This window comes from Ceratotherium simum, chromosome 8, assembly GCF_057802395.1.
Source record: "Ceratotherium simum simum isolate JZ-2026a chromosome 8, ASM5780239v1, whole genome shotgun sequence".
Classification (NCBI taxonomy): Eukaryota; Metazoa; Chordata; class Mammalia; order Perissodactyla; family Rhinocerotidae; genus Ceratotherium; species Ceratotherium simum.
The window spans coordinates 85,157,297-85,182,728 of record NC_141907.1 but is presented as its reverse complement, the minus strand read 5'-3'; the positions used below and the strand labels follow the sequence as shown (position 1 = coordinate 85,182,728).

The 25,432-nt window shown below is 41.9% G+C and overlaps 1 protein-coding gene across 2 annotated transcripts in view; it reads right to left on the bottom strand.

Moving 5' to 3' along the window:
* The window catches only part of NFKB1 (nuclear factor kappa B subunit 1), a 113,800-nt gene that overhangs the window by 47,949 nt on the left and 40,419 nt on the right, over positions 1 to 25,432 (bottom strand). For both annotated transcript variants that reach the window (XM_087434649.1, XM_087434648.1), the window contains exon 6: positions 975 to 1,123. In XM_087434649.1, coding sequence (XP_087290775.1) covers positions 975 to 1,123 — 149 coding nt within the window. The remainder of the gene's footprint in view (positions 1 to 974; positions 1,124 to 25,432) is intronic.

Below are 25,432 nucleotides of genomic sequence, written 5' to 3'. Positions count from 1 at the left end.
AATCAGATTTTAGTGACTTAAAAGAAGGCTCTCTCTCTAGGTTTTTCACACTTGAATATTTCCACAGTCAAACAAAGAAATACCTAAGAACATGAAAGCTCAGCCTCCCCAATAACAACCAACTTGAAACTCGACTGGAATTCAAAGCCGGTAACACTACCACCAGCTTAATTACAGTTGATTTAAACAATTCCTTTCTTTTGAGTCAAGAGTCGACATTAACTGGGATTTTATCATGAAGTATTTAAACCAGTATTAGGAAACCCCGAAAGGTACTCTTAAAAATTAAACAAAATTAATTAAAAATTTCTTACTTCTTTTGGACTGAATTTATTTTTATAATACTTCATTTAAAACTGCTTGTTTTGTCTATCTGACCAAGCTTTAAATGAACATGCCACTTTGTATTTACATTTCAAGTCTAGTGAACGCCAAACAAATCTGCATGACGTGGCTTCTTATCTGTGCACTCTTTCTAAGCAGCACAGAACTGGAGCAACATTTACCTACCCACTTCATGCTCAGGATGTTCACACTGTAAATCCAGAGTCAACAGTTCATTAAAGGAATCATCAAGAGCATAAAATTGTCCATAAAGTGTTGACTTCTGCTATACAGTTGATTTCTTCTAATTTGTCCTTATCTTTATTTCCAGAAGGAAGATATTGCTAAAAGTGGCACTCATAGGTCAAGTGATCACATAAATCATCCAAACTCGGTCATTTCTGCGAGTGAAAGGGGGTGCTGTAAATAATTAGGCCAGGACCACAGGTGCTAACTGGGCTGTCTCAGGGAAATCCAGACATGTGGCCACCTTACCTCTCGGAGTCCAAGCAAGAGCTCAGATTTTCATTTTTAGGCCCTTTCGAGGGTCTTGGAAAGGCCCCCAAGGAAAAGGACCTGTTCAGCCAAAGTCCTCGGGTGCCATGTTCTACATGCTCCTACCTTCCATGGCATCGCATACCCTCACTTACCCGACCACCATGTCCTTGGGTCCAGCAGTTACAGTGCAGATCCCATCCTCACAGTGTTTTCCCACCAGGCTGTGTGCATGCAAGTGGATGTTTTTTCCATTCGTGACCAACTGAACAATAACCTTTGCAGGTCCCACATAGTTGCAGATCTATTAAGAAGCACATTTCAAAAGTTAGTACATCTGATCATACTGCAACACAGAAAAATGCTTATGACAAGGCAGTAAGTATAAAAAGTATGATACAAAATTAGGAATACCTGTACACATATGATCACAGCTCTGTTCTCAAAAATATGTGATGAACAAATGATGAGATGGAAATAAAATGCTAATAGTGGTCATTTTGTGTGTGAAGGATATACTGCAGGAAGAAGATCACTTATATAATACAATATGCATTGTTAAAGTTGGAACAGCACATCTCGGAGGATGCTGTGTAGCCATGAAGGATCCCCTTCAAGAACACATTTTCATCTGCACCCTCATCACAATTTTCAGTCATAAAACCTGGGTAAAAGATCTGAGAGAGGGGAATTGAGATTGATGGATTATGGAAATTAAGGGAAGGAGAGAGGTGAGCAGAAACAGTGCATCCTACGTCTCTGCCTTGAGAGTGGGCAGGAGAGAGTGTCTTGCCAGGGACCTGGCCCTGAAGGTCGGCCACGGACAGCTGAGCCCACAGACCTGGGCTGCAGTGATCTGCTAGGACCCTTCAGCCTTTGGCAGCACTGTGCTATGAGCTTTGATAACTGAGTTACATGTGCCCAGGTCATAGTAAGTTTCTTCAGGTGAAATATGTGCACTCCCTAAGTGCAGATCCTTAGATTTGACACCTGTTTAGCTTTGTTTTGTAAAATCAGATTTTTCCATTTAAGGTAATTTATATTTTTTATTGTTATGCCTTTAAAACGATGACAACAGCAATAAAGACGAAATAGCATGGAGATAACGACATTTTAAGCACAGATAGCTTAGACATCCTTTCTCCTCTAGTTGATCCTCCAGCCCCCTAGAGTAGATCACAGATTCCTTCCTTGAGAAAGCCCCAACACTAAAATCATACCAACAGAAAAGACCAATGGCCTTATTTTTACCTTCCTGACTCCTATAAATCAGAACCCTGTGATAAATTCAGCCTGACTGTTGGAAATGCACTACCTCCCCTCAAAAGGTTACCAGACATCCTGGTCTGCCTGGGACTAAGGGGGTTTCTTGGGACACAGGACTTTTAGGACTAACACTGGGAAGAGATGGCCATCCTATCTCCTTAGCTTACACCATCTCTTTTTGAGGAAGTGCATCCAGAATCATTAGAAATACTTTAATCTGCACAAGTAGCCCTTAGCTCAAAAGGAAAAGAAAGTAGACAGGAATCCCATCTAGCCATGAATCCTTGATGGAAGTCTTCCTGATACAAACCTAAGGAAGAACCTACTCTTGCCAACAAGGGATTCTTGGAAACAGAATCCCTTTCAACCAGTTGACTTCTACTATAAATCATTAAATGGATTCATATTCCATTGAGGCAGGGTTTTGTCAGGATTTTTTCAGTCTGGATTTTTTCCCAATCCAATCTCTCATTGCAAGAGTTGAGGGAAGTTGATCAGAGCTGGGATCATTCCCCAGAGGGTCCTGAGGGAGAGAAGTTTGTCCCCTGAGCAAAGGACAGACTCCCCTCTAATCAACAGTGTGGCACCACCAGAAACCTCAGGGCCTCCCTGCCTGAACCTTGGCTCAGAGCTGCTGCACAAGTTTGCTTCCCAGCCTTCCAACACCCCTTCTCAAGGAGTGGGGCTACCTACAGGAGTGGCCTCCAGTCCTTGCAGAGCGAACTAATCACAAAGAACGTTTAGGATTAAATTAGGTTTCGACCATCTCAAAGCACAAATAAATAAATTCTTAAACAGGTATAGCACTTAAAAAAGCCCTCTGGACATAAAACTAATTACGAACTTAGTGCTTTACTTTTTATAACAGGCGTAAAGCCTCTGCCCTTCAGGACAGGACAGGGAATGAAAAGTTCTGGGTTTGCTCCAAAGTTGGGGTTGCCCCCACACTCCCGGGATCGCTGATGCCAGTTCTGTGCGTTGGTGTGGACGTCTGAACTCAGTCTTTGTTATGACGACACACTTACAGGACTTCTTCAGCAGTACACGGACAGTGGAAGAGTGCTAAACAGACCACGCCATTTCACTTGTAAGTGCACTGGGCACAGGAATGCACCAGTGGAAGGTGTGATGAAATGCTTCCCTTGGGTGAAATCAGGTGGGCTTTCTGCTTCACCAGGACCCCAAAAGGAATCCGGCGATTAAAGCCCAATCGCTTTGGATACTGGACCCTTCAACGTCACCACTATGAGGGAATCAGTCACTGGCACTGAAGGACAGAGGTGGGCGGTATCCTCAAAGAGCACTCACATCTTTCTCTTGCTATTACTTCATGGTCGAAGGGTGGTGAGAATGAGGAACCGGGGAGTCTCTGAGGTAAGAACCTGAAAAATTTGCCAGTGACTAATGTGCTGTTTGATCCATTTGAAACAGTTCAAGTCAGCATGGCATCATCTGGTTTTTACACAGACCACAGGGCAACGAGAGGGAGGGCCCTGGGTTTTGTGGACTTTCCAAAATACTGACTGAAAGAAGAAAGCTGAAGTGTGGGGACAGAAAAAAAAAATACTATTTTCAGGTTATACGGCAAATGAAGACAATGGAATTCTAACTTAGGGGAGGGTGTACTTCATAAAATGCCATGATGACTGAGAGATATGTGCAACTGATTCAGAAATTCATTTGTTCTATGGAGAACTTGATTATGTTTACTCAGCTTTCCTTTTACTTCCTTGTACAGTGGTTCCCTTGAAAATTAAGTTTATAGGAAGCAACCATATCTGCCGGAAAGTTGGGTTATTTTTGAAAGAGTCTGAATACAGGAGTCTTAATAAACATTAATGGCTTCAACACAAGGTAAGCTTTCAATTAGAGCCAAGGAGACAAAGGTGACAATTAGGGAAATCAGTTACAAGCGACACTGTTAAGAGCATGTATATGAGGGGCAGACTAGCTGGGTTTGAAGACAGTTCCACCATTTACTAGCTGTGTGACCTTGGGCAGTGTTCAGTTCCTCATCTGTAAAATGGAAATAATAATAGGACCTCATAGGTTTGTTGGAAGGATTAAAGACATTAATGCATTGTAAAGTCTTTAGAACACTGCCCAGTAAATAGAGCACACAAGTGTGAACTATTATCTTATTTATTACTGTAATGTACTTCTCTACCTAGAGATCTTTTTTTTTTAATAATTTTTAATTTATTTTTTCCCCCAAAGGCCCAGTAGATAGTTGTATGTCATAGCTGCACATTCTTCTAGTTGCTGTATGTGGGACGCGGCCTCAGCATGGCGGAGAAGCAGTGCGTCGGTGCGCGCCGGGGATCCGAACCCGGGCTGCCAGCAGCAGAGCGCGCGCACTTAACCGCTAAGCCACGGGGCCAGCCCTCTACCTAGAGATCTTTAAGTAATACAACTACCCTGAGAAGATTTTTCAAAAATCCTGTCTAAACGCAGGTGGCTGAAATAAATGACCAATTCAGGCCACTTCATTCCTAGGGTAAGTCTTTTTGCCAGAGTGCCATATTTTATTGGGCTTTGTTAATTTTCTGGTAATAATTATGTTTTTATAGTAACAGCTATCATTCTTGGGGGTGCTCAGGATTTCTTGGCTTCTTTGATGAAATTAAGCCTTTCTTCCAGGAGCTTTATGACTCAATACCTACTGATGCCCGCAGGCTGGATCTGCTTTTTGAATAAGAAACAGAAACCAAGGGTCTCAGATAATACCACACTTAGGCAAATCACCTCCTTTTATTTAAAACAACTCTGCCATGCTCTGGCAAAGTGCATACTGGTTCTTTAAAGGAAAAACTGATTAAGGGAAGTAGTCTAGAATTTTCTGGGAATCAGAATTTGAAATGTCCAGTTTACTTGCTGAGTAAAAATGACCAAATCACTTTGGCAGAATGTAGTCAACAAGAATGTAAGACGTGACACAAGAGGTAGCTCCTTTTTGCTCAGTTTTTCTCATGAAGTGATGATGATGATGATGATGATAATTGAAGAAGAAGAGAAGGAGGAAAAAAATCCACAATTTTCAAACAAAAATCTGTCCTGACTTGACTTGTGTATCTGCTGCTAAAGCAGCGGAGCAACGTGGTTACATCCAAGAGCTCTGAAGCCAGGCTGCTGGGCTCCAATCCCTCTGTTGCCACTTATTAGCTGAATCAACAGGGAAAGATGGTTAACATCTCTGCACATCAGCTTCTCCATCTTTAAAACAAAAGTAATAACACACTTGAATGCATAGTATTGTTTTTAAGGATTAAATGAGTTAATACCGTGCTTGGCACCTCATGGGATTGGCAATCTCAAATATAAACTCTCTCCGCTGTCCAGGCTATTACCTCACTGACAACCAAAACGTATCCATTTATTCCACGATTATTTTTTAGGCCCCTTCTACGTTCCAAGCACAGCAAGACGTCAGGGAGCGAAGGGATTCACAGTGAGTGCAAAATAGACACAACCCCTGTCATTATGGGATTTAAAGAGCGATTCTGAGACTAATCAAAGAATCTCACAAACAAATGTAAATGCATAACTGCTGAGCGCTCACAAGGGACAATTCCTGGTCAGGAGTCAGAGCAAGCTTCCTGAGGGAGAAATGCGGCCTGAGCTCTGAAAGAAGAGTAGGAGGTAGCAAGGGAAGGGGTGGGAAGGAGACAAGGGGTAAGAATAGCATTCCTGGGAGCAGAATCGAATGGACCAGGCTCTGGTGGGAGTTCTAGTCATGATCTCTCAGTCAGACTCATTCCCATTTCTCAGGTTTTCCTCAAATGGTTCCTGCCACCCCGGGGTGTCCCTTCCTTCTCTTCCTGGTCTAGAACCACCCATTTTTCAAGGGTAAGACCTGAATCTAAATCTCCCATGACACTCTTCTCACCACGTTAGCCCACAAAGCTCCACTACTGTCTCTTTTTTGGTGAATGTGACTGGAGTGGGGCAGGGAAACCACAGGCAACTTATTGCAACAAGGCGGTGAAACCAATTGTCAACTAAAAGGGTTATCGCCCTACCTCTCTTACTTGTTGGATTGCCAGAGCACATGCATCTATACTTCCTAACTTACTGTGTTTATGGAAGGGAAGAGAACATGTTAACTCTGCCAATCTTCCCATCAGCCTTGTGGGCTCAGTAGCGGTGCTCATCCCACAGCTGGCGGAACTGAGCCACATGGAGACGAAGTGAACTGCCATCGTTCCTGTAACTGGGATGACAGGGCAGCCCTTTAAACTTGGGTCTGTCCACCTCCAAAGTTCATTTACATTTTCCGTGACATCAGCTACGACTTGGGCGCCATCACTTTTTCTTTTGTATATGTCCAGTCTGCCCAGTTTTATAGCTCTGCTTTGCCCAGCACAGTGTTGATACATGACAGTTATTCCTGAAAAATCTGTCTGTTTGGTTTTGTTGGTATGTGTTGTGAGAACGGGGGTCTCAGAGATAGTCGTGAGGTGGCAGTAGTGCCCTTGTCCTCTCAGAAGGCCCCTTCATAAAAACATCATGCCACAGACATCATTAATTATGCACTGATTCTTCTCTGTTAGGTTACAAGTCAGATTATAAAATGAAGAAGAGAAGGAAGAGGGGAGGAGGAGGAAGGGGAGACGGGGAGCGTTATGCAGAAGAAGAACATTGTTTTCTCAGTGATAAAAAAGTCAGATCTTATTGTTCTTTATTATTTATTATTTGTTGAGCACCCAGGAAGTACAGAACAACCTTTACTAAATGAGATAGCACAGAACCATATCTTACACAGTCTCTGGCATAGAGTGGGAAGATGCTGGTAAAGTTAGTTCTTCTCTCTTTTAAGGCAGGTGATTTCAAGTTGACCCAGTCTGGGATCACATCTCAGCTCTTTCTTCTTCTAGCTCTGTGGCCTTATAATTGTTAGATAACCTCTCTGAGCCACACACTCCACATCTAAAAAATGGGCCAATAATGTGACTTCAGAGGGTGGTTGTGAGGACTACACAGTGCCTGGCATATGGCAGGTACCACGGAAGCACCAGTTTCTTTCATTCTCTCTTATTTATAAAGGTCCTGTTTTCCCCCTGAGCTTCCCAATGATCCTGTGAGGTAGACAGGGTTGGCACCATCACCCCATTTTGCAGGTAAGAAAACAAAGTCCAGACAGATTAACAAGTGACATAACCCACGGTCAGACAGCCACGACACAGAGGACCTTGGAGTTCATCCTGAGTCTTCTGAATGTAAGTGTGGTGTTCTTGGTAAGGTGGGATGACGTGAAAATATCCTCTTTGACCCATGTACTGTCGATGACATGGCTGTTTTTCCAGAGCCTGGATTTGCGTTGATTCACATTCTTTCACTTTGTTTAGTGTCCTACTTGTTTGATCAACAGCACATATAGCTCAGATGTTAGGCAGGGACTAGAAGGGTAAACTGCGCCACCGAATACAATAGGCCGGGCTAGGAGGGTCTCATCAACGACACCGAGAAGAGGGATAAAACCGCTGTCTACATGTAACTCTGCTTTGAAAGTCTTGAGTTTTCTGTCATACTTCGACCGAGACTCTCTTTTTTGTTGTTTTATTTTAATTTTCAGTTTCATTACATCAAACTTAGCTGCTTATAAATCATGCTTCTTTCAGAAAATCAAGTCACATACCATTGCTAACTCCAAGAACTGCTGTGGACTTGTACCTTAACAGCTGCATTACCTCATGAAAAAATTACAAATAAATCCTTACCTTTGCATGGCCCAATTATCCATGGTTGCAAAAGACCACGGGCGGAGTAGACAATTTGTAATTTATGGATGAACTGTGTTACCAATGTTCATTTATAAGCCAGTTTTTTTGGAACTTGGGTTTATTCTTAAATAGAAAATGAAGTTTAGAGTAGGGGTGCTCTGGCACCATTTCTTTTCTACATCTCTTACCCTCCTCACTGCACTATGCGCGCATTCTCCAATTCTTTTTGAGATATGGTGTCAGACCTTCAAAAGGCGTCCTGAATCTGACCACTGCTCACCACCTCCACTGCTACTCTCTGGTTTCAGCCACCACGATCTGTCTCCCGAGTTTTTGCTCCCAACTATGTTTCCTGCGCCTGCCCCACATCCTCACGGCCTGTTCTCTGAGCCATCCTGTTCAAGTCAGGTCACGGCAAGTCTCGTCACTCCTCTGCTCAAAGTCCTCCCAAAGAGAAAGCTGTTGAAGCTGAATGATTCGTACACGGGGACTCATCATATTATTCTGTGTATATATTATTAAAATCTTCCATGACAAGAAGTTAAAAAAAAAAAGAAAACTCCAAACCCTCCAAAGCCTTTCCATCTGAAAAGCCAAAGTCTTCACAACAGCACATGAGGCCTGGGTGATCTGACCTCTGTTTCCTCCTTGACCTTGTTTCTTACAACTCCCCGCAGCCACCTCAGCCTCCTGGGTGTTCTTACCTTGCCAGCTCACTCCCAGCCGACAGCCTCTGCACCTCCCGTGTCCTCTGCCTGGAACCCTCCTTCCCTGGATATCCGCATGTTCTCTTCCCTTCCTGCAGGCTCTGCAGACATGCCATTCTCTCAGGGGGGCTTTCAATCGCCCTCCCCTTATCTAAAGTTGACTGCTCCACCCCTGCACTCCTTGCTCCTTTTCCCTGCTCTATGTTTCTCCCTGTGCTAATTACTATTTACTATACTACACATTGTACTTATTTGGAGGATTGCCTATCTTCCCCACTAGAATGGAGGCTCTATACGAGTGGGGACACTGACTTCTTCCCTGCTGCAATAATGTTTATCATATTGTGGGCATTCAGTAATTAATTATTTAGTGAATGTATGATTAAATAATTAAGACATGATTAAAATGTTATCTATGGAAGGCAATTTATTAAAATATAAAGAGTTGTGTTAGGTAGGGGGTAGAAATTAGGTAACTACATTCCTTCTTTTGTTATTTTGTCTTTTCAACAAAATAAATGGCTATATCCTAGCGTAGCCATTCTATAGGCTATTTAAATGAGAATGTGATGATTATACACCGAGCAGAACATTCACCTAAGCTGGTAGACAGTGTCTGGGTGGGGCCCTGGACCTGCAGTGTGGTAAGAGGAATCGAACTGCTGAGGGGCAGGAATCCCCGCGGCTCTGGGCAAGTAAAGGGAAGCATCTCCCTCGGAAAATCAAGGTGGCAGTTCTCCTCTTCAAGTCCAGACACCCCTTGTACTCCCTCTTCCCACCCGCACCGCTGCTGCCACAAGGCACTCTCCGCTAGGCTGGAGAGTCTCTGCATCTGCCTCAAACACTGTCTGTTTCTTGCCTCATTATTGGCCTCAAGGATCCAGAATTCACATTTCTGTCCCCCCCCCCCCCGCAATTTCACAACCCCTTCGTCCTCAAATGAGAGGGCCCTTCTTTGATGTTCACTCTGGTGACTGACAGGAGTAACCACCCACAAGACCTTATCATGACGCAGCGCAGGGCTGCCTCTCCAAGATCTCAAACTCCTGGGCTCCCTTCAATAGAGAGCAAGGCTCTGGAGTCAGAGAGCCTGGCTCTGTATCCCGGCTCCTCCATTACTTGCTGTGTGTCCTGGGCAAATTACGTAGCCTTTCTGACCTGTTTTCTTATCTGTAAAATGTGAATACAAATACATCATCTCTGAATTTTCACAAGGATTAAAGGAGATAAACTGTCTAGTACTTGATACACAGCAGGTGTAAGAGAAATGACAGCAATTCCTCTTCGTCTCTTCAAGCCTTAAGCAGATATCTGCAGTGGAGATTTCCTCTGACTTTAAGGCAGAAACAACTGCATGCGAGTCTCGTCACCTTTCTTCTCCTTACTGTCACCCAGGCTCAAAACATCCCTGTTACTTCACATATCCTCCCCTAATTCAGAGAAATGTGAGTCTGTTCCCTTTTCCAGCGCTAACCACTCTGTTTTTGCCCATAATGCTATACTTCTTCCAGACCTTGAATTGCCCTCCTCCTCCCTCTCCAAAGGACCCTTCCCCTTAGTCCACAAAACTGTACACTCATCTCCCTTATTCCAAAAAATCCCTTTCCTGATAATTATGATGACAACTGTAAAGGTTAGTATTTATCGAAACCTGCGGGCCAGGCACCACACCAAGAAACAGAGAAACACAGAACCATTCTTTCATTTCATCTTCTCTATAATCCAATGAGAAAGGTTCTTAAACGGAGCCCACACCTGCTTTGAGTGCCATTCTCTTTTTCCTTACCAAGTATGCAAGAAAAGCTCTAATCACCAATGCTAAAACACCTACTAAACCTGTAGCCCTTTGCAAATTAACTAATTCCCTTATCCCTCAAAGGAAGAAAAAGTGCTTAAAGGTCATGATTGACTCCATGTTTCCAAATCCACCAGCCATTTCTTATTCTTCATCCCACTTACCTTCACTGAAGCCTGGATGCGTTACCATGCCCTCCTCGAGACTCTCCCCTCCCGCTGCACTGGACACTTCTGCTACGACACTTCTTTCTCCCCAAAGAGAAGTTTCTCCAGAGATCGGTCCTTGGTCCACTTCTAATCTCTACCAGGATCACTCTCTTGACACTCTTATCCAGTCTCCTGGCTTTAATTATCTACTCCATGCAAATGACTCCTCAATTTAAATCCCATGTGCTTACCTTCCTTTTAAGCATCTGTTACATTTCCAGCTGCTTGCAGGGCATCTTCCTGTCGTTAACATGTTTATAACTCAACTTGCCCACGACTGAGCTAATCGCCTTCCTTCTGAAACCTCTCTACCTCTTGTTAAATGGAACCACCACCTTCTAGCAATTGCACCAAAATCCTCCTACCATCTTGGATTCCTCTATCGTCTTCTACATTTAATCAGCTGCCAAATTCTGGCCAGGTGGTACCCCCAAAGCTCCGGCATTGGTCCCTTTTCTCTTCTCTCCTTAGTTGATCTATCTCAGCCTGAACTCTGAGTTTAACTTGGGAAGAATCACTGCATTCTTCTAGCTGGTGCTCCTCCTTCCCTCCCAATATCCCTTAGCAGACTGATCTTCCTAAAGCACAATGCTGATTACAGCATATCATTCCTACATTAAAACTATATAATCTACCCATTTTGTACAAAATCCAGTCTACATTCTCGAGCTTTGCCTGATCTGGCCCCATTGCACCTCTATGGCCATGGCCCACCCTTCCCCTGCATATACTCTTCACTCCAGCACAATTAGTCCCTACTCCCATTCAACCTCAGAGTTCATTTTTTAGCCTACGCTGCTGATTTTTCTGCTTGTGCTGTTTTCTCTAGTTAGATCTATGCTTTCAAATTTCTACCGTTCCCTCAAGATCCAGCCCCAAATGCAATCTCTGCCTCGAAGTCTTCTGTGACCACACCACCTAACTGGCTCTTAGGAGTTGATCTTTGCCTGAGAGCCATTCAGTCATTCATTTTTGAATTTATTTTATTTTTTTAAATTAATTAATTAATTTTTTTATTTCCCCCCAAAGCCCCAGCAGATAGTTGTAGGTCACAGCTGCACATCCTTCTAGTTGCTGTATGTGGGACGCGGCCTCAGCATGGCCGGAGAAGCGGTGTGTCGGTGCGCGCCCAGGGTCGAACCCGGGCAGAGCACGCGCACTTAACCGCTAAGCCACGGGGCCGGCCCTCATTTTTGAATCTAAAAAACACTTTATTCAGCAATTCCTACATGGCAGCTACCAGTGCTGGTTAGACAGTGGTGAATAAAATATTATTATTTACTATTATATACACGATATTTCCCTAACCCCTGGCACAGAACCAAAACCTATTTCATCAATATTTGTTAAAAGAACTAATGACTGAATAAATCACTGGCTCGAGGCTACACTGAGGAAGGAGGGAGCACCAAAGTGGTTCACACCTCTGGGCAGCATTGGGAAAAGGATGCTGACAGCGGGCCGCACCAGGCCATCTTGCCTTAAGGTCTGTTGAAGGGTTATTGTCATGTGACTGGGTTCCTCTCACTATCTAACCATGAGGGATTACCCTGAGGAGTTTCTGAAAAGTCCTAGCAAATGACATGAAGCCAATTAACTTGTGAATTTCTACTAACTCCTTGGATTGACATCACAGTTAGGAACACTGAACAGCGGCGCTCTTTTTATTTCTAACAGGATTATTTTTTGAAGCGCTTGTACTCCCTTAGGCTTTTCCACTGAGAAAAATAACTCATTTACAGACAGACTACCTGTAGAGACGCTAAAACATCTTTATTTTTATAAATTCAATTCTGAGGTAGAACTGAACCCTGACATACAATTTCCCAACTGTGCTGGGGCTTGGCTGCGGTGGTAGGATGGGTGGAAAACCATCACCAAGGGTTGGTTCCAGGTAAAACAGAAGTGAGACTGGGAGGGGGAGAAGTGCTGCCTTGGCCACAGGCCCTATGTCATCTGGACAGGTGATCTCACAGCCACAATCCAGCTAAACTCTGCAGGGCAGAGGCATGACGAGGGCTTTCCCCCCAGCATCCCAGAGACACCACGCCACCTGCCCGCCTGAAACAGTCCTAACTTCATAGCGTCAGTTTACACTTCTAAGTCCTGGAAAACATCTCAGGAGCGTGAAATCAGGAAACCTTAACCTATCCAAAGTTGTAATTTACTTTCAAGTATGATTCCAGGTTTGGAGAAAACAACAGGGATGACAGCACAGTTCATAGACGTTGCATAAACTGTGCTTAATACAAATGCCTCAAAATTCTGAATTTTGTGGAAGGATGTTCTCCTGAAGTCTGCAAATTTCCCGATGAAAACATCAGGGTTAGTTTTCAGTGCTCCACTAAATGGCCAGAGCTCCAGGCACCAGCGGCTGCTATAATCTTGTGTTAGTCATCCAACCTCTTTGGGCTTCCGGATTCTTCATTTGGAGAATCACAATGTCTAGTATGTCTTCCAGCTCTAAAATTCTATGATTTCTAGTCATATGTATAGGACACACAGGACAACACCCAAAGATCACATTTTCAAACGGAAAAAAAAGTTTAAAATCACAGAATTTCTGAGTTGGAAGGAACCTAACAGGTAAACTTAATTTTAAAATTGTGAACATTTTAAATACATTTCACCACAATTACAAACTGAGAAAACATACAATCAACACTTAAATTACCTGTTGCAATGGGGCCTCTGACAGCATGGAAAATCAAAATTTAGAGACAAAGAAAAATCTTTATATTAGGCAAAGATTTCAACTTTTGTCATTAAAACTAAAATTGAGTACTCAAAGCGTTTATTTCCAGTAAATCCAAGGAGGGCCCTGCCCTGGGTAGTTAAGTCCTAATAATAAAGAACTGTCTTTTTGGGAAATATGTCAGAAATGCTTCAATTACACCGGGGGGGAGGGGGGGAACAGACAAGCAAAACAAAGACAGAATGAGAAATTTTAATCTACAAACTTTTTGTTTTAATCCTTACAAACCACATAAAACTAATTAGACGGATTAGCCCACATGTGAGGTATGATTGAACTAAGTCCAAAATAAAAGTTTCAGGTGTCTGGTTTATTTATTCTTTGAAAATACAAATTATTAACATGCTTTTAACACTCTTTTTAAATAGTTTTAAAGTCTCTCTACACATTGTTTTTGACCCAAACTTAATTTGAGATAATTAAGAATATCTTCTGTCTCTGTAGTACTCAAATTTACTTGGGATTAAATATCACTGATTTCTTTTTTCTTAAAGGCATACAGTCATCCCCATGATATATTTTTCTTGCTTAGAAAGCCTATCCTACCACCTTCACTGAAATCCACTGGTTAGAGACGTAATTAAATAATTTGGCTCTTAATAACTGAAAGTACTTAAGAGACATCATTTTACGTAGAATTTAATTTGTACTATAGTAAATACAGCTGCCTGTACAAGAATTTCGACCAGTCTGGGAAGAAGACAATTAACTGCTCCTTTCTTCAGAAAGAAAGTACATACAACAAAGCATTTCAACCATTCTTCTGTGATTTCCTGTGGAAAACCCCTACTAAATTAGGAGTGTTACAAGTGAGTAGAATTGGGAAATTTTCTTTGTCTGATTTCTTGTTGCCACTTTATTGGTTAATTTACATCCCAGACACTGACAGGGCAAAAGAGAAAATGCAATCTGAATGTCAGACTGAGGTGAACCAACCTACTGCACCATCTGCACCATGATGTGAGCTGAAGGAGGAAGGGAGAGACACCCAATTCTAACCAGCTCCAGGGTAACGCCAGTGGAACTTGGAGAGACGGCAGGCCTCAGACCCGCAGGACACCTGCAGGGGGCACCTTGTCATTGTGCAGCCTGGATAATCAGACTAAAACACAAAGTATATGAAATAAATCATACACTCTGATGCCTGGATGAAATGTCCCGTAAGCTATTAATTTTTATTATTTTTAGAGAATTGCCAGAAAATCTTAGCTGCCCTATAACCAAAGCTTGATTTTCCTTTACTATGAAGTTACAATTTATTAATTAAGTAAAAATCTTTTTAAAGGCATTTAAAAAAGGAATTTTACTGATTGTAAAGAATCTTAACACAAGTTAGCTTCCCTGCCCTGCAGTCTTCCAGTTTATTCTGAACCAGTCCAGTGACAATGAACTCCACCCCGAGGCTGTACTTTCCACCCTCAGGCAGCTCTGACTCTCAGCTCTCTCCTAGGCTCTCACTTGTTGCCCCTTATTTCACCCTCTTGTGACAGACAGGACACATCTCATCCTTCTTTCCCATGACAGCCATTCAAATATTTGAAGACAACCAAATTCTCCAGGCTATAAGTATTCTCAGTCTCAATGACTACTCTCCTTTTGAGGATGGTTTGAGTTCTGTCATCATTCTGCTCTGAACACACTCAAGCTGGTTTCTATTTCTCTACAAACATGGTGCCCAGTAGTGTACACAGTATTCCTGGTGCGGCCTTTCAACACAGACTGGGAGTAAGACCACCACCTCCTTGGTCTCATACACCATACTTCTATTAATGCAGCCTAACGTGTAATTACTTACTTGGCAGTCACATCACATTGTTGGCTCATGTTGAGTCCATTATTAACTAAAACTTATAGATCTCTTTCCATTCTTCTTTCTCCCATCAAATTGTGGTAATTTGTTTTCTGGATGCATTCATCTCTTTTAAACAACATTGCTTAAGAATTTAGCCCTTTGCCCAAGCTTTTCAAAATTAATTTGAACTCAAATTATTTGTTATCTACCACTTCATGTCACTGTCAATTTGATAAGGCCTCCATTGAAGACACTGATAAATATACTGAAGTGGCTGGGGAAAGATCCCTGGGGCTGGAAATATCCCTCCAGGTTGATGTCACCAGCAGGAGAAATACTGTTAACCCTGAAGTAACAAACCAGAGCTCTCTAGCATCTCACCATCTCACCATTCCTGAAACTCTGTCAAAGAAGACAGTGAGGTGTGTTTGGTGTGATTTGTTCTTACTAAGGTATCTGGGATGGATATCCAGCTCTCCAGTCCCTGGTTTGGAAACACACTTATCAAATGCCATGAGCATTCTGTCACAAATAGAGGGGGTTGGGACTATCTAGCCAGAAGGTGATCTCAAGTAATGGTGCACTTCCCCTGGTCCTCTCCACCCCGCCCCCACACACACGCACTGCAGAGCATCCTTTCAAGAGGCATTCCTCTAGCGAATCCTAGGTAACGCCCGTATTATCAGCCTGTATGTATCTGTTTCCTGGCCGTTCCATGTAACCCGGGGACAGGGATGGCCACCTTCATGTGTGTGGCCACAGAGCTCAGCACTGTGCCGGCATGTATGTGCACTGGATAAACATGTGCTACGTGATGTGAGGGAGGGGAAGGCCAAGAACGAAATTTTCTAGGTTTAGATGGGTTCAGGTTTCTGAACTAACAATCCAGAATACACTTTAAATCAAGGCTCTGACTGATGCCTTTTGTGTCTATATTCCTATTTTAAAAAGTAATAAAACAACTTGACTTCATAATGACTTCTAAAGAGTCTAGTTAATCTCATGTAAATGAAAGCTTATGAGATTGATAAATACTGATATTCAAAAAACAAAATTAAATCAATAAGGATGGGAAATCCCTAAAACTTAATACAAACAAAAAATTTGACTTAACTATATATCCCAATGGTACCTTAACTACATAGAAGGAAAAAAATTTAGTCCAAGAAACTTGTGAACACATTACTCTGACTAAATACCCTCTCTTAAATATGTATATCTGAAGGTCAAAAGAACTGCAAAGAATTTTGAACTGTATTAGGCAAATTGTAGCTAGTACTGATACGGGTACAGCAATTCTGAAGCTATTCTGTACGTACTAGAGGGCTGAACAAAATGAGTAAGCATACTGATACCACTGGCAACTAGGGTTTTCATTACTGGAGAAAGGCAACACACATACAGAACGGGGGAACGAAAGGAAGAAGCCTGGGTGTTGGACTAGAATTAGAGGTATCAGTATGAATTCAAGATTCTTTTAAAAATCAATTTTATAGCTCTAATGAAAGAGCCTAGAAGAAATTTCTCCAATAAAAGGAACCAGGGCTTCTTGGAGATGGATAATTCCAGGCCTGGGGCAGGGCAGGTATAGGGTGAGCCTAGAGCCTTGTGTTATTTCAGAAATGAGGAAGTGTTCAAAATCAAGTGGGGATGTGTCAAAAGGACATAAGAGTTAGCGTGAAAAACTCCCACTGGCCAAGATTGGGACAATGTAAGCATCAAAATAAATCATGACAGGAATGGCTTATAATACACTGAATAACAAAATAATCCATGAGTACACACTGATACTAAAAAATGTTTTTAAAGGAATGTGAAAAAGAGAAAGCTCTTCTCTCTTAACAGAAGAATTCCAACTAACAAAAAGTAAATGGAATGACAAACAGAAAATCACCAATTTATAATCATCAATTACTAATAGTAATTGATTCAGGGAAGAATCATCCATAGATGCTAAAACCATTGGGAAAAAGACGCTGAGGTGGGTGGCTGTCCCAGGGTGGCAGCAGTGGCGGTGGTGATGAGTGATACGACCCTGGATGAGTGTTGAGGCGCAGCCGACAGGAGCGCCTGATGGATTAGGTGTGGGTGCGAGAGGAAGAGAGCAGCTCAGCGTAACCCCGAGGTTTTGGTGTGCGCCACCGGAAGAGCAGAGCGGCCATTTTCTGAGAAGGGAAAGAGATGAGGAGGAGCAGAGCGATTGGGAGGACGGAAAATGCAGTTTGTACATGCTGAGTCTACCAGACATTCAAATGATAACGTCCAGCCAGCAGCCAGGCTGGAGAAGAGAATTCTGGAGTCATCACATGAGCAGCATCACATAAAGCAGCATCACATACATGCTACTTTATGCCATAAGAGGCAAGAAAGGGAGAAAGAGAAACTGTTCTTGGTCAAGTTTTAACTGGTTACACACTTGTTAACTAGTTAAACAAGTTAACACTTTTCTTGTTATTTCTAATTAGTGAGCAACACCTGGGTGCCCAAAGAATGAAAAAATATGCAGTTTAATTCAGCAAATATTTGTTGTACATCAACCAGCAGGAGAATGTATAACGAACAATAAGACATGGTGTCTGCCCTCAAGAAACAAAGTCTAGAGGCGGAGACAGGCACTAGGTGAGCGCCTGTGAAACAACACAAGGGAGAGTCACAGGGACAGGCAGGGGCCTCCTGGCCTTAACCCAGGCGGGAAGCAAGGCCAAATCATGGCCACCTTTCTGAAGGAGTTATTACACTGAAAGACACGTCAGAAAAGGAACGCAGGAAATAAATTACATGACAAGGAGCTGAGAATAAAGTCAGGATAAAACCTCCCCACAATTTATAAGAAATGAAGAACATTTATAAAAAGAAAACTTCATGATGATTAAAAGGCAACTTAATGACAAAAAACATTTTAAAAATATGAAGACCTCAGTGTAAGGGAGAAATCAGGATCAAGTAGGATTATCAAGGTAGGTTTTTTGAGCTTGTCTTTGACAGAAGAAAGGAAAGTAGACAGATTCAGAGGCTACAAGGGATGGTGTGTAGGAAAGCAGCAACGAGAAGCTGTGCATGAGCAACGGCATGCTATGCACCCTCACAAAGAATAAGGCAGACACCCAAACCTGACCCTCACAGAGCACTTTCCTTGGGCCGGGCACTGCTCTTCACATATACTGATTCATTTTAATTTTCCCAACAACCCTGTGAGGTAGGTGCTATTTTATCCCCCTTTTACAGAGGCACAGAGAGGTTAACCAACTTGTCCAAGCTACACAGTTAATAAAGGGCGGAGTTGGATTTGAACCCAGGATAGGGTGCACTAGAGTCTGCTAGTAATCATTTTGATGTATCACTTTCCTAGAGGTCTATAAGCTGCTCAGGAATGTCCTACAAAATTCACTAAGTGAAAAAAAGCAAGGGGCAGAGTCTTTTATAGATTAACAGAATATGTGTGTACATAAACTCATACGCTTTCTAGTTTATGCTTTATATGCATTTGGATGTATAAATACACGGGCTTACACATATAAACATACACAGAGGCTTTATGTGCATGGAATATTTTTGGAAGCCTACCCAAGAAATTCATAACAGTGCTTCTCTCTGGGGAGGAGAGGGATCCTGGATAGAACAGAAACTTACTTTTCACCATATATATGTCTTGTATTACTTGAACTTTTACTAAATGCATGTGATACTTTTAAATAAATAAAAAACTAGTTCTTACTTTTTAAAAAGTAAAACAGTAGGAATGGTACACAGACTAGACCTTCTCCAGAGGAGTACAGAGGACCACACAATCTTAGTAAGGAAGCGGGTACAGAAGTCTGAGGCTGCCATGGGCGGAGAAATTAGGTGATGTTCATTATTTTTGCTCCCTCTTTGGATTTTTACCAGTACTCATATTTTTGCTTGGGGATCCACCCAGCCCATTCAGTTCACATGTTTGTGGTGCAGCTAAACTCACTGCCAGATCCAGAGATGGAGCCTGGGAATGGCTGTTAACACAGTCACCCTGTCTCACATTCCCTGTCCCCAGTGTTACCTCCAGGGGTGGCCGTGAAACAATGTAGACCAAGGAGGACCTAAAAACCTCCAATCTGGGACCTCTCAAACTTCAGTTTCAGCTTCCAGGAAAGCAGACTCTCTGCAGTAGGACTTGGTGCCCTAATAGAGTGAGCCTGGAGCTGCTGCTGGGGCCACCTTCCGGAGGTGAAGATGGGAGCCTACACAACAGAAGTCAGAGCTGAGAGACAGAGAGAAGCCAAATGGTACAGTGTCAGCTCTGAATCCAGTGGAGTTTGAGGCTAGTTAGCTCTTCCTTTGGAGTTTCCAGATTTTTAAAGAAATAAATTTCCATTTTTGCTGAGTTTTAGTTGGTTTTTCTCTCACTTGCCACAGACAGATTCCAATGTATAGAGAAACTGAGGCAGAAAAAGGCCTGAAAAAGTTTAGTGACACGCCTAAGGTCTAAGTTATAGTGTCCCAACTCACCGGGACTAGGACATGGGTCACCTGATAGCTATTTGGGTGAGGTAGTGGAGGAAACGGGAAAGAAGGTTGGTGAGATGAGAATAACAAGTTGGAGCAGCAGCTGGAGGGGAGGCTTGAAGACTGGTTGAAGAGTTGGTGTTTCCAGTAACAACCCATTATTATTATATCATGTTATCTGCCTCTATATCAATGATAGCACCAGTGTTTCTTTTTGGAAGATGATTCTAGTATTTCCTGCACACTGACCATTCGTTCATTATACCAATAATTATTGGTCACCTACTGTATACTGTATACAGTCATGTGCCACATAATGACGTTTTGGTCAACAATGGATTGCATATACCATGGTGGTCCCATAAGATTCGTACCATGTAGCCTAGGTGTGTAGAAGGCTATACCATCTAGGTTTGTGTAAGTACACTCTGTGATGTTTGCACAACCACGAAATCACCTAATGATGCATTTCTCAGAATGTATCCCCGTCATTAAGCAATGTATGACTATATTATTCCAGGTGCTGGAAATACAGCAGTAAACAAAACAAAACAAAAATTCCTGCCCTCATGGAGCTCACAATCATATTGCGGGCATTTTCATGACTTTTAATTAAAAACATAAACATGTTCTGAATGAACAGTTAATGCTCTAGATGTGCCAGGGGCTGCACTAGGTGCTGCTATGTCAGTTACTTGACTTAATCCTAATACTATTCCCACGAGGTAGGTATTTTTATTTTCATCCTATAAACGAGGAAAATAAAGTTTGAAGAGATTAGGTGACTTATTGAAGATCACACCATACCTAAGTGGCACCATCTCGAGGAAGATCTAGCTGTTGCTTTCAAGTATGGTATTCTGCTCACTAAACCACAGCTCTAGTTCACTACTATATGACAGATGCCTCCGCTTAAGCAACTTAATGGGTTTACTCAGATCCTGCAAAGTCCCTGGTATTATGTAACACATGACTAAAGAACCTTATATGAAGCAATTTAGTATCTTCTCTTGATCTGACTATTGCTCACTGGGTTAATAACTAGGATGTGATCTTTTATCTGTCTTCTTAATCTCACAGTATGTTGGAATTGGCTTGACCAGCTCATAAGAGTAGATTGTAAAATTTTCAGAAATTTTGCAAACCAGTTGACTTCACGTTGATAGCTTGAAATTGACCATGGTGGGAGTATTTATGTCAATGAAATTGACAAATACAACAATTCAGGGTTTTGTTTTGTTTCCGGGAAAGAATGAGTTAGACATTTAATAGTACACCACTGTATTTAAGGCCCATCATCCACTCAAAGGGGAAATATCATAGGAATTACTTTCTTAAATAAATTATTCAAAATAGTGGCAAACTTCTCCAACTTGAAAGATTTTCTACTACTCTCTGAATATATGATAATGATATATAAGGGAACACCATGGATACATGAATGTCTTTCCGAGTGCATCATGGGGCTAAAATGGTCATTATCCCATACTTTCAGGGCCACTGATTTATAAGCTTAATGCCATAATATACTTGTAATGGGTTGAATAGTGTCCCCCCAAAATTCATGTCCACCCAGAACCTCAAAATGTAACCTGATTTGGAAATGAGGTCCTTGCAGATGTAATTAATTAAGATGAGGTCGTACTGGATTATCGTGGGCCCTAAAAGCAATGACTGGTGTTTTTATTAGAGAAAGAAGAGGGACATTCAGACAAAGTGAGACAGTGGGAAGACAGCCTGGGAAGACAGGCAGAAATTGGAGCGATGCAGCTACAAGCCAAGGAGTGTCAAGGATTGCCAGCCACCATCAGAGCCTTCAAGAGGGAGCAGGGCCCAGCTGACAACTTGATTTTGGACTTCTAGCCTCCAGGACTGTGAGAAAATAACTTTCTCTTGCTTTAAACGACCCAGTTTGTGGTAATTATATTAGGAGACTAATATAATACTCATGCAAATTAGTACATGCATAGTGCCTAAGAGAATACAGTTAAGGAACCTAATAAGAATTGAGTAAATTCCTTTCTGGCCTCCTGCTACCTATAAGCTTTGCATAAGAAATTATGTGTTACATCCAAAAGTAAGCTTTTGGCAAAGCATCTGTTTTCAATCTCCCACCTTAATAACCCCAGAGAGAAGGAAGGACATGATATAAATAGAGAGGAAGCAATACTAATTAGTGAGGCTGTACTGAAAATAAATTAGTGGACTGGTGAAGCTTTTGTGTAGCTTCATGATTCCATAAACCAATCAGCAAAGTTGCCATTTAATACCCAAATTAGTGTACTTGGCTATATAAAAACAGAAGCAACTATCATTTTTAAGTGCTTACTATGTGCCATGCCCTGAACAACACTATTTATACATCCTATGAAGCGGGTATCATTTATCTCAACTTGAAACATGAAAAATTAAGGCTGGGCCAAGCGAAGTGACACTGCTAGTAAGTGGCATAGCAGGAATCAACATCATGCCCAGCCCTGAACTAACCGAGTTCAGAGCCAATGCTTGAAAACCTAAAAGTGTGGTCCACAAGCCACCTGAGGACCCTCACCCCAGACCTAGAACCTCTACGTGCAGAGCCAGAAATCTGCAGCTTTATTCCCTCCTTCTAGGACTTCAATTAGACACCTGTCACTCTTCCTCTTGTGCCCTGTGTCTCACCCTTCTTCCAAGTTTTCTCTCTGTGCTACATTCCAGGAAATTACTTCAGATCTACTTGCCAATTTGAGAATTCTTTCTTCTACTGTCTCTAATCTTGATTTTAACTCATTCACTGAGCTAAATCATTTCAGTAATTATATTTTTAATTTGGAATCCTACTTTTTTCTTAACATTAGGTCATAAACAGTTTTCCACGTCTTCATGATTATTTTTTTAAAACAGTGGCATAACATTATATTCCATGGTTACTCCATGTTTTACCTATTCATTCATCTGTTGTCATATTCTGTCATCATATGACATGAATCCTTAGAAATTATCACAGAACCCCAGATTGGCTAAATGATCTATTGTGACTTAGCATGTGTGGAGTGGGTCCCAGGCATCTCTGTGGTTTGAATATTCTTGGGTGATTCTGATGCACACCCATGACTGAGAACCATAGATTTAAAGGACCCTCACAAGTAGAGACAGACCCATAATATTATAATAAGTAATAGTAGTATCCCATGATAGTTAAAAGTATGGACTCTTAAATCATACTACTTGAACTGAAATCTCCGGCTCCATCCCTGAAAGGCTGTGAGACCCAGGGTAAGCTTCTTAACTTCTCTAGGCTTCAATTTCCTCATTTATCAAATGAGGATCATAGAGCCTACCCCAGTGGATTGTTGTGATGGTTAAATTAGACGACGTTCACAAGTACAGGAGGCCATTCTTACAATCATTCTGTTGGGTGGATGGGGACCTAAAGGTGGAGGTACCTTCCAGTCCACCCTCATGAGACCTCAGAGAGGCCCACGTAGACTGGAGGATCCTGATCTGGAATCCACCTGGAGGAGGGGGAGAGTGACTGAGACTCCAGGGTCGTTCACAGCCTCACCTCCAGACGTGCTGACAGGTGGAAAACAGCTCGTCTGTGGAGGAGGAGGTGTTCCACATTCAGGTCCGTAGTATTTCTGTATATTCTTACCACATCAAGAAGAATTACCAGTATGTGACTCGATGAGACTTGAACTCCTGAATGAAATGGGGAGACGCTATATAATCTTCAGACTGAGACCACTAGGGTTAAAAGAAGCCATCAGAGATTTGCTTCAGATTGAACAATGGTCCCAGGAACAATCATGTACTTAAGGAAGAGCAGAGGGGAGAAGAATGGGAATGGCCAACAGAGGAAGGTCACCAAGCCAGGACAGACAAAAACAAAACTTAAAATTCAGACAATCTGTAAATTCAAGAAGCCTGAATAATTTCCAAGGGCTGAATTTCACCGCTATAATCTGTGCTAGCAGTTTCCTCTAGTTCATAATGGAGACTATGAATACATAGAGTGAATTTAGAGGGCTATTTTTAAAAACATTCTACAAGGTAATATTTTTTTCTAGGGGCCAAATGCAAAACTTCTGAACTACTTGAAAGAAAAACTATCTAGAAGTCTAGCTGTGGTTACACACAGGGGGGAGTTTTGTCTGTCTGCCTAATAGTGCTCAATGAATATCTGTTAAATGAATTGTTTTATCTCTTTTGGCTTCAACCACTAATGGTTAACTTCGTGCTTAATCAGGATCTCTAGGGAAGAGCAAGAGAGAGAAAGCAGTGAAACCTGGCCACTTTTTTTGGCTGTTGATACTAAGACTCCCCTCTTTTCCTCCCACATCCAAAGTGAAGGGGGGCTTTCCTGGGTTTTGCGTTGAGCAACCTAAAATATTTCAACTCACTTAAAATGGATAAAAAAATGCAAAAATGTAAATATAAAATTAAAAAGTACAAAAATAAAAACTGAAAAATTAAAAACACACACTATATATATATATATGTATACACACACACACACCAGTTTTTTAATTAGCTGCTGTTCAAAAGCTAAAGTGGCATGTACTCTACAAAGTATTGGTTCTTAACCATGTTTGAGTCCTTCCTTTTGAAAATCTGATAAAAAGTTATACTTATCTCCCCAGAAAAAAAATGTATATACATACACATAAAATTCTGCATATAAATTCAGAAGTCCAAAATCCCTCTGAAACCACCAAAAGGGATCCAGGTTACAAAGCCCTTCTCTTCAGCACCCGGAATACAGGGCTCTGTCAGAGGGCATATGGTTATTTTCCCTTATTACCATACACCCAGGGAACAGCTTAGGGGTGATGATGAAATTTTAATAAATGCTATGAACTGGGTTCTATATGCATGCCTAATTGACTATTGGTGATCTTCTTCCCTGTTATTTTTAGTAATTGAGTCTGATTAAATTATTCAAAATTAGTATTACAACTAGATCCTTAAAATGGCTAACCCCCCGAATCAGACAAGTCTATACAAAGGAAACGGAGATTATGCACGGATACGTAATATCCCGAAACGCCACAGCAGATCAGCCGGTCTTTATTTGGCCTTGACAGCAACTTAACCTTTAGAACTTTTAGGTGAGAGGCACCAAGAGTGAAGACAAGAGAACAATCACCTGGTGGTGGGAGGACAAGAAAGCTGCTCGTGAGCAAACATGCCAGCACAGACCTTCTGCCCAACACGAACACTCAGCAAAGAAACCGCGCGCGAGAACCAGCTCTCGGAAAACACGTGACTAGACACAGTCACACTTACATCAGCTGTGTTGCCAGCTGTAGTCCACTGCATTTGATATTTATAACTAAAGAGAAAAGAAGAATACCAACTAGTAGGCTATTTGTATTTTAGAATCAACGTCACTGACGCTGATTTCTGTTTGGCATAGAGTGGGCCTTGCTGGAGGATGTTACTCAGCTGTAGGCTGCCTTCTGGCCACTCTGGGAGAGAACCGGTGAGGGCTTCTGAAGCCCCATGGGGCCACTCCTCCTGGCATCTTTCCACCTCTGTGTAGAGGAAGGCAGTTTGATTAATGAAAATCTCATGCATAACTTTCGGGAAAAAGAGGGAAATGAGCCTTCCCTGGCACTCCTTGCTGAGTCAAAAACAGGCAGGGACAAGCTTGGCCTCAAGGAAGAACTTGTGCTTTTCTGCCAGCCTCTTCCATTAGGAGCTCCATGATGAAATCAGAACTCAGGAAACATTACAGGACCATACAACAGATTATTAAATATATAACTACAGGAAAGCTTTTCCTTAGAAAGGGCAAGACACAGAGTTAGTCTGCATATTTACTTTGCCCAGATTTTTCTCTGAATATTATTTGTTTTGCTGTAAGAGTTAGAATATACTCTACATAGTAATGAATAAATTTTATGTA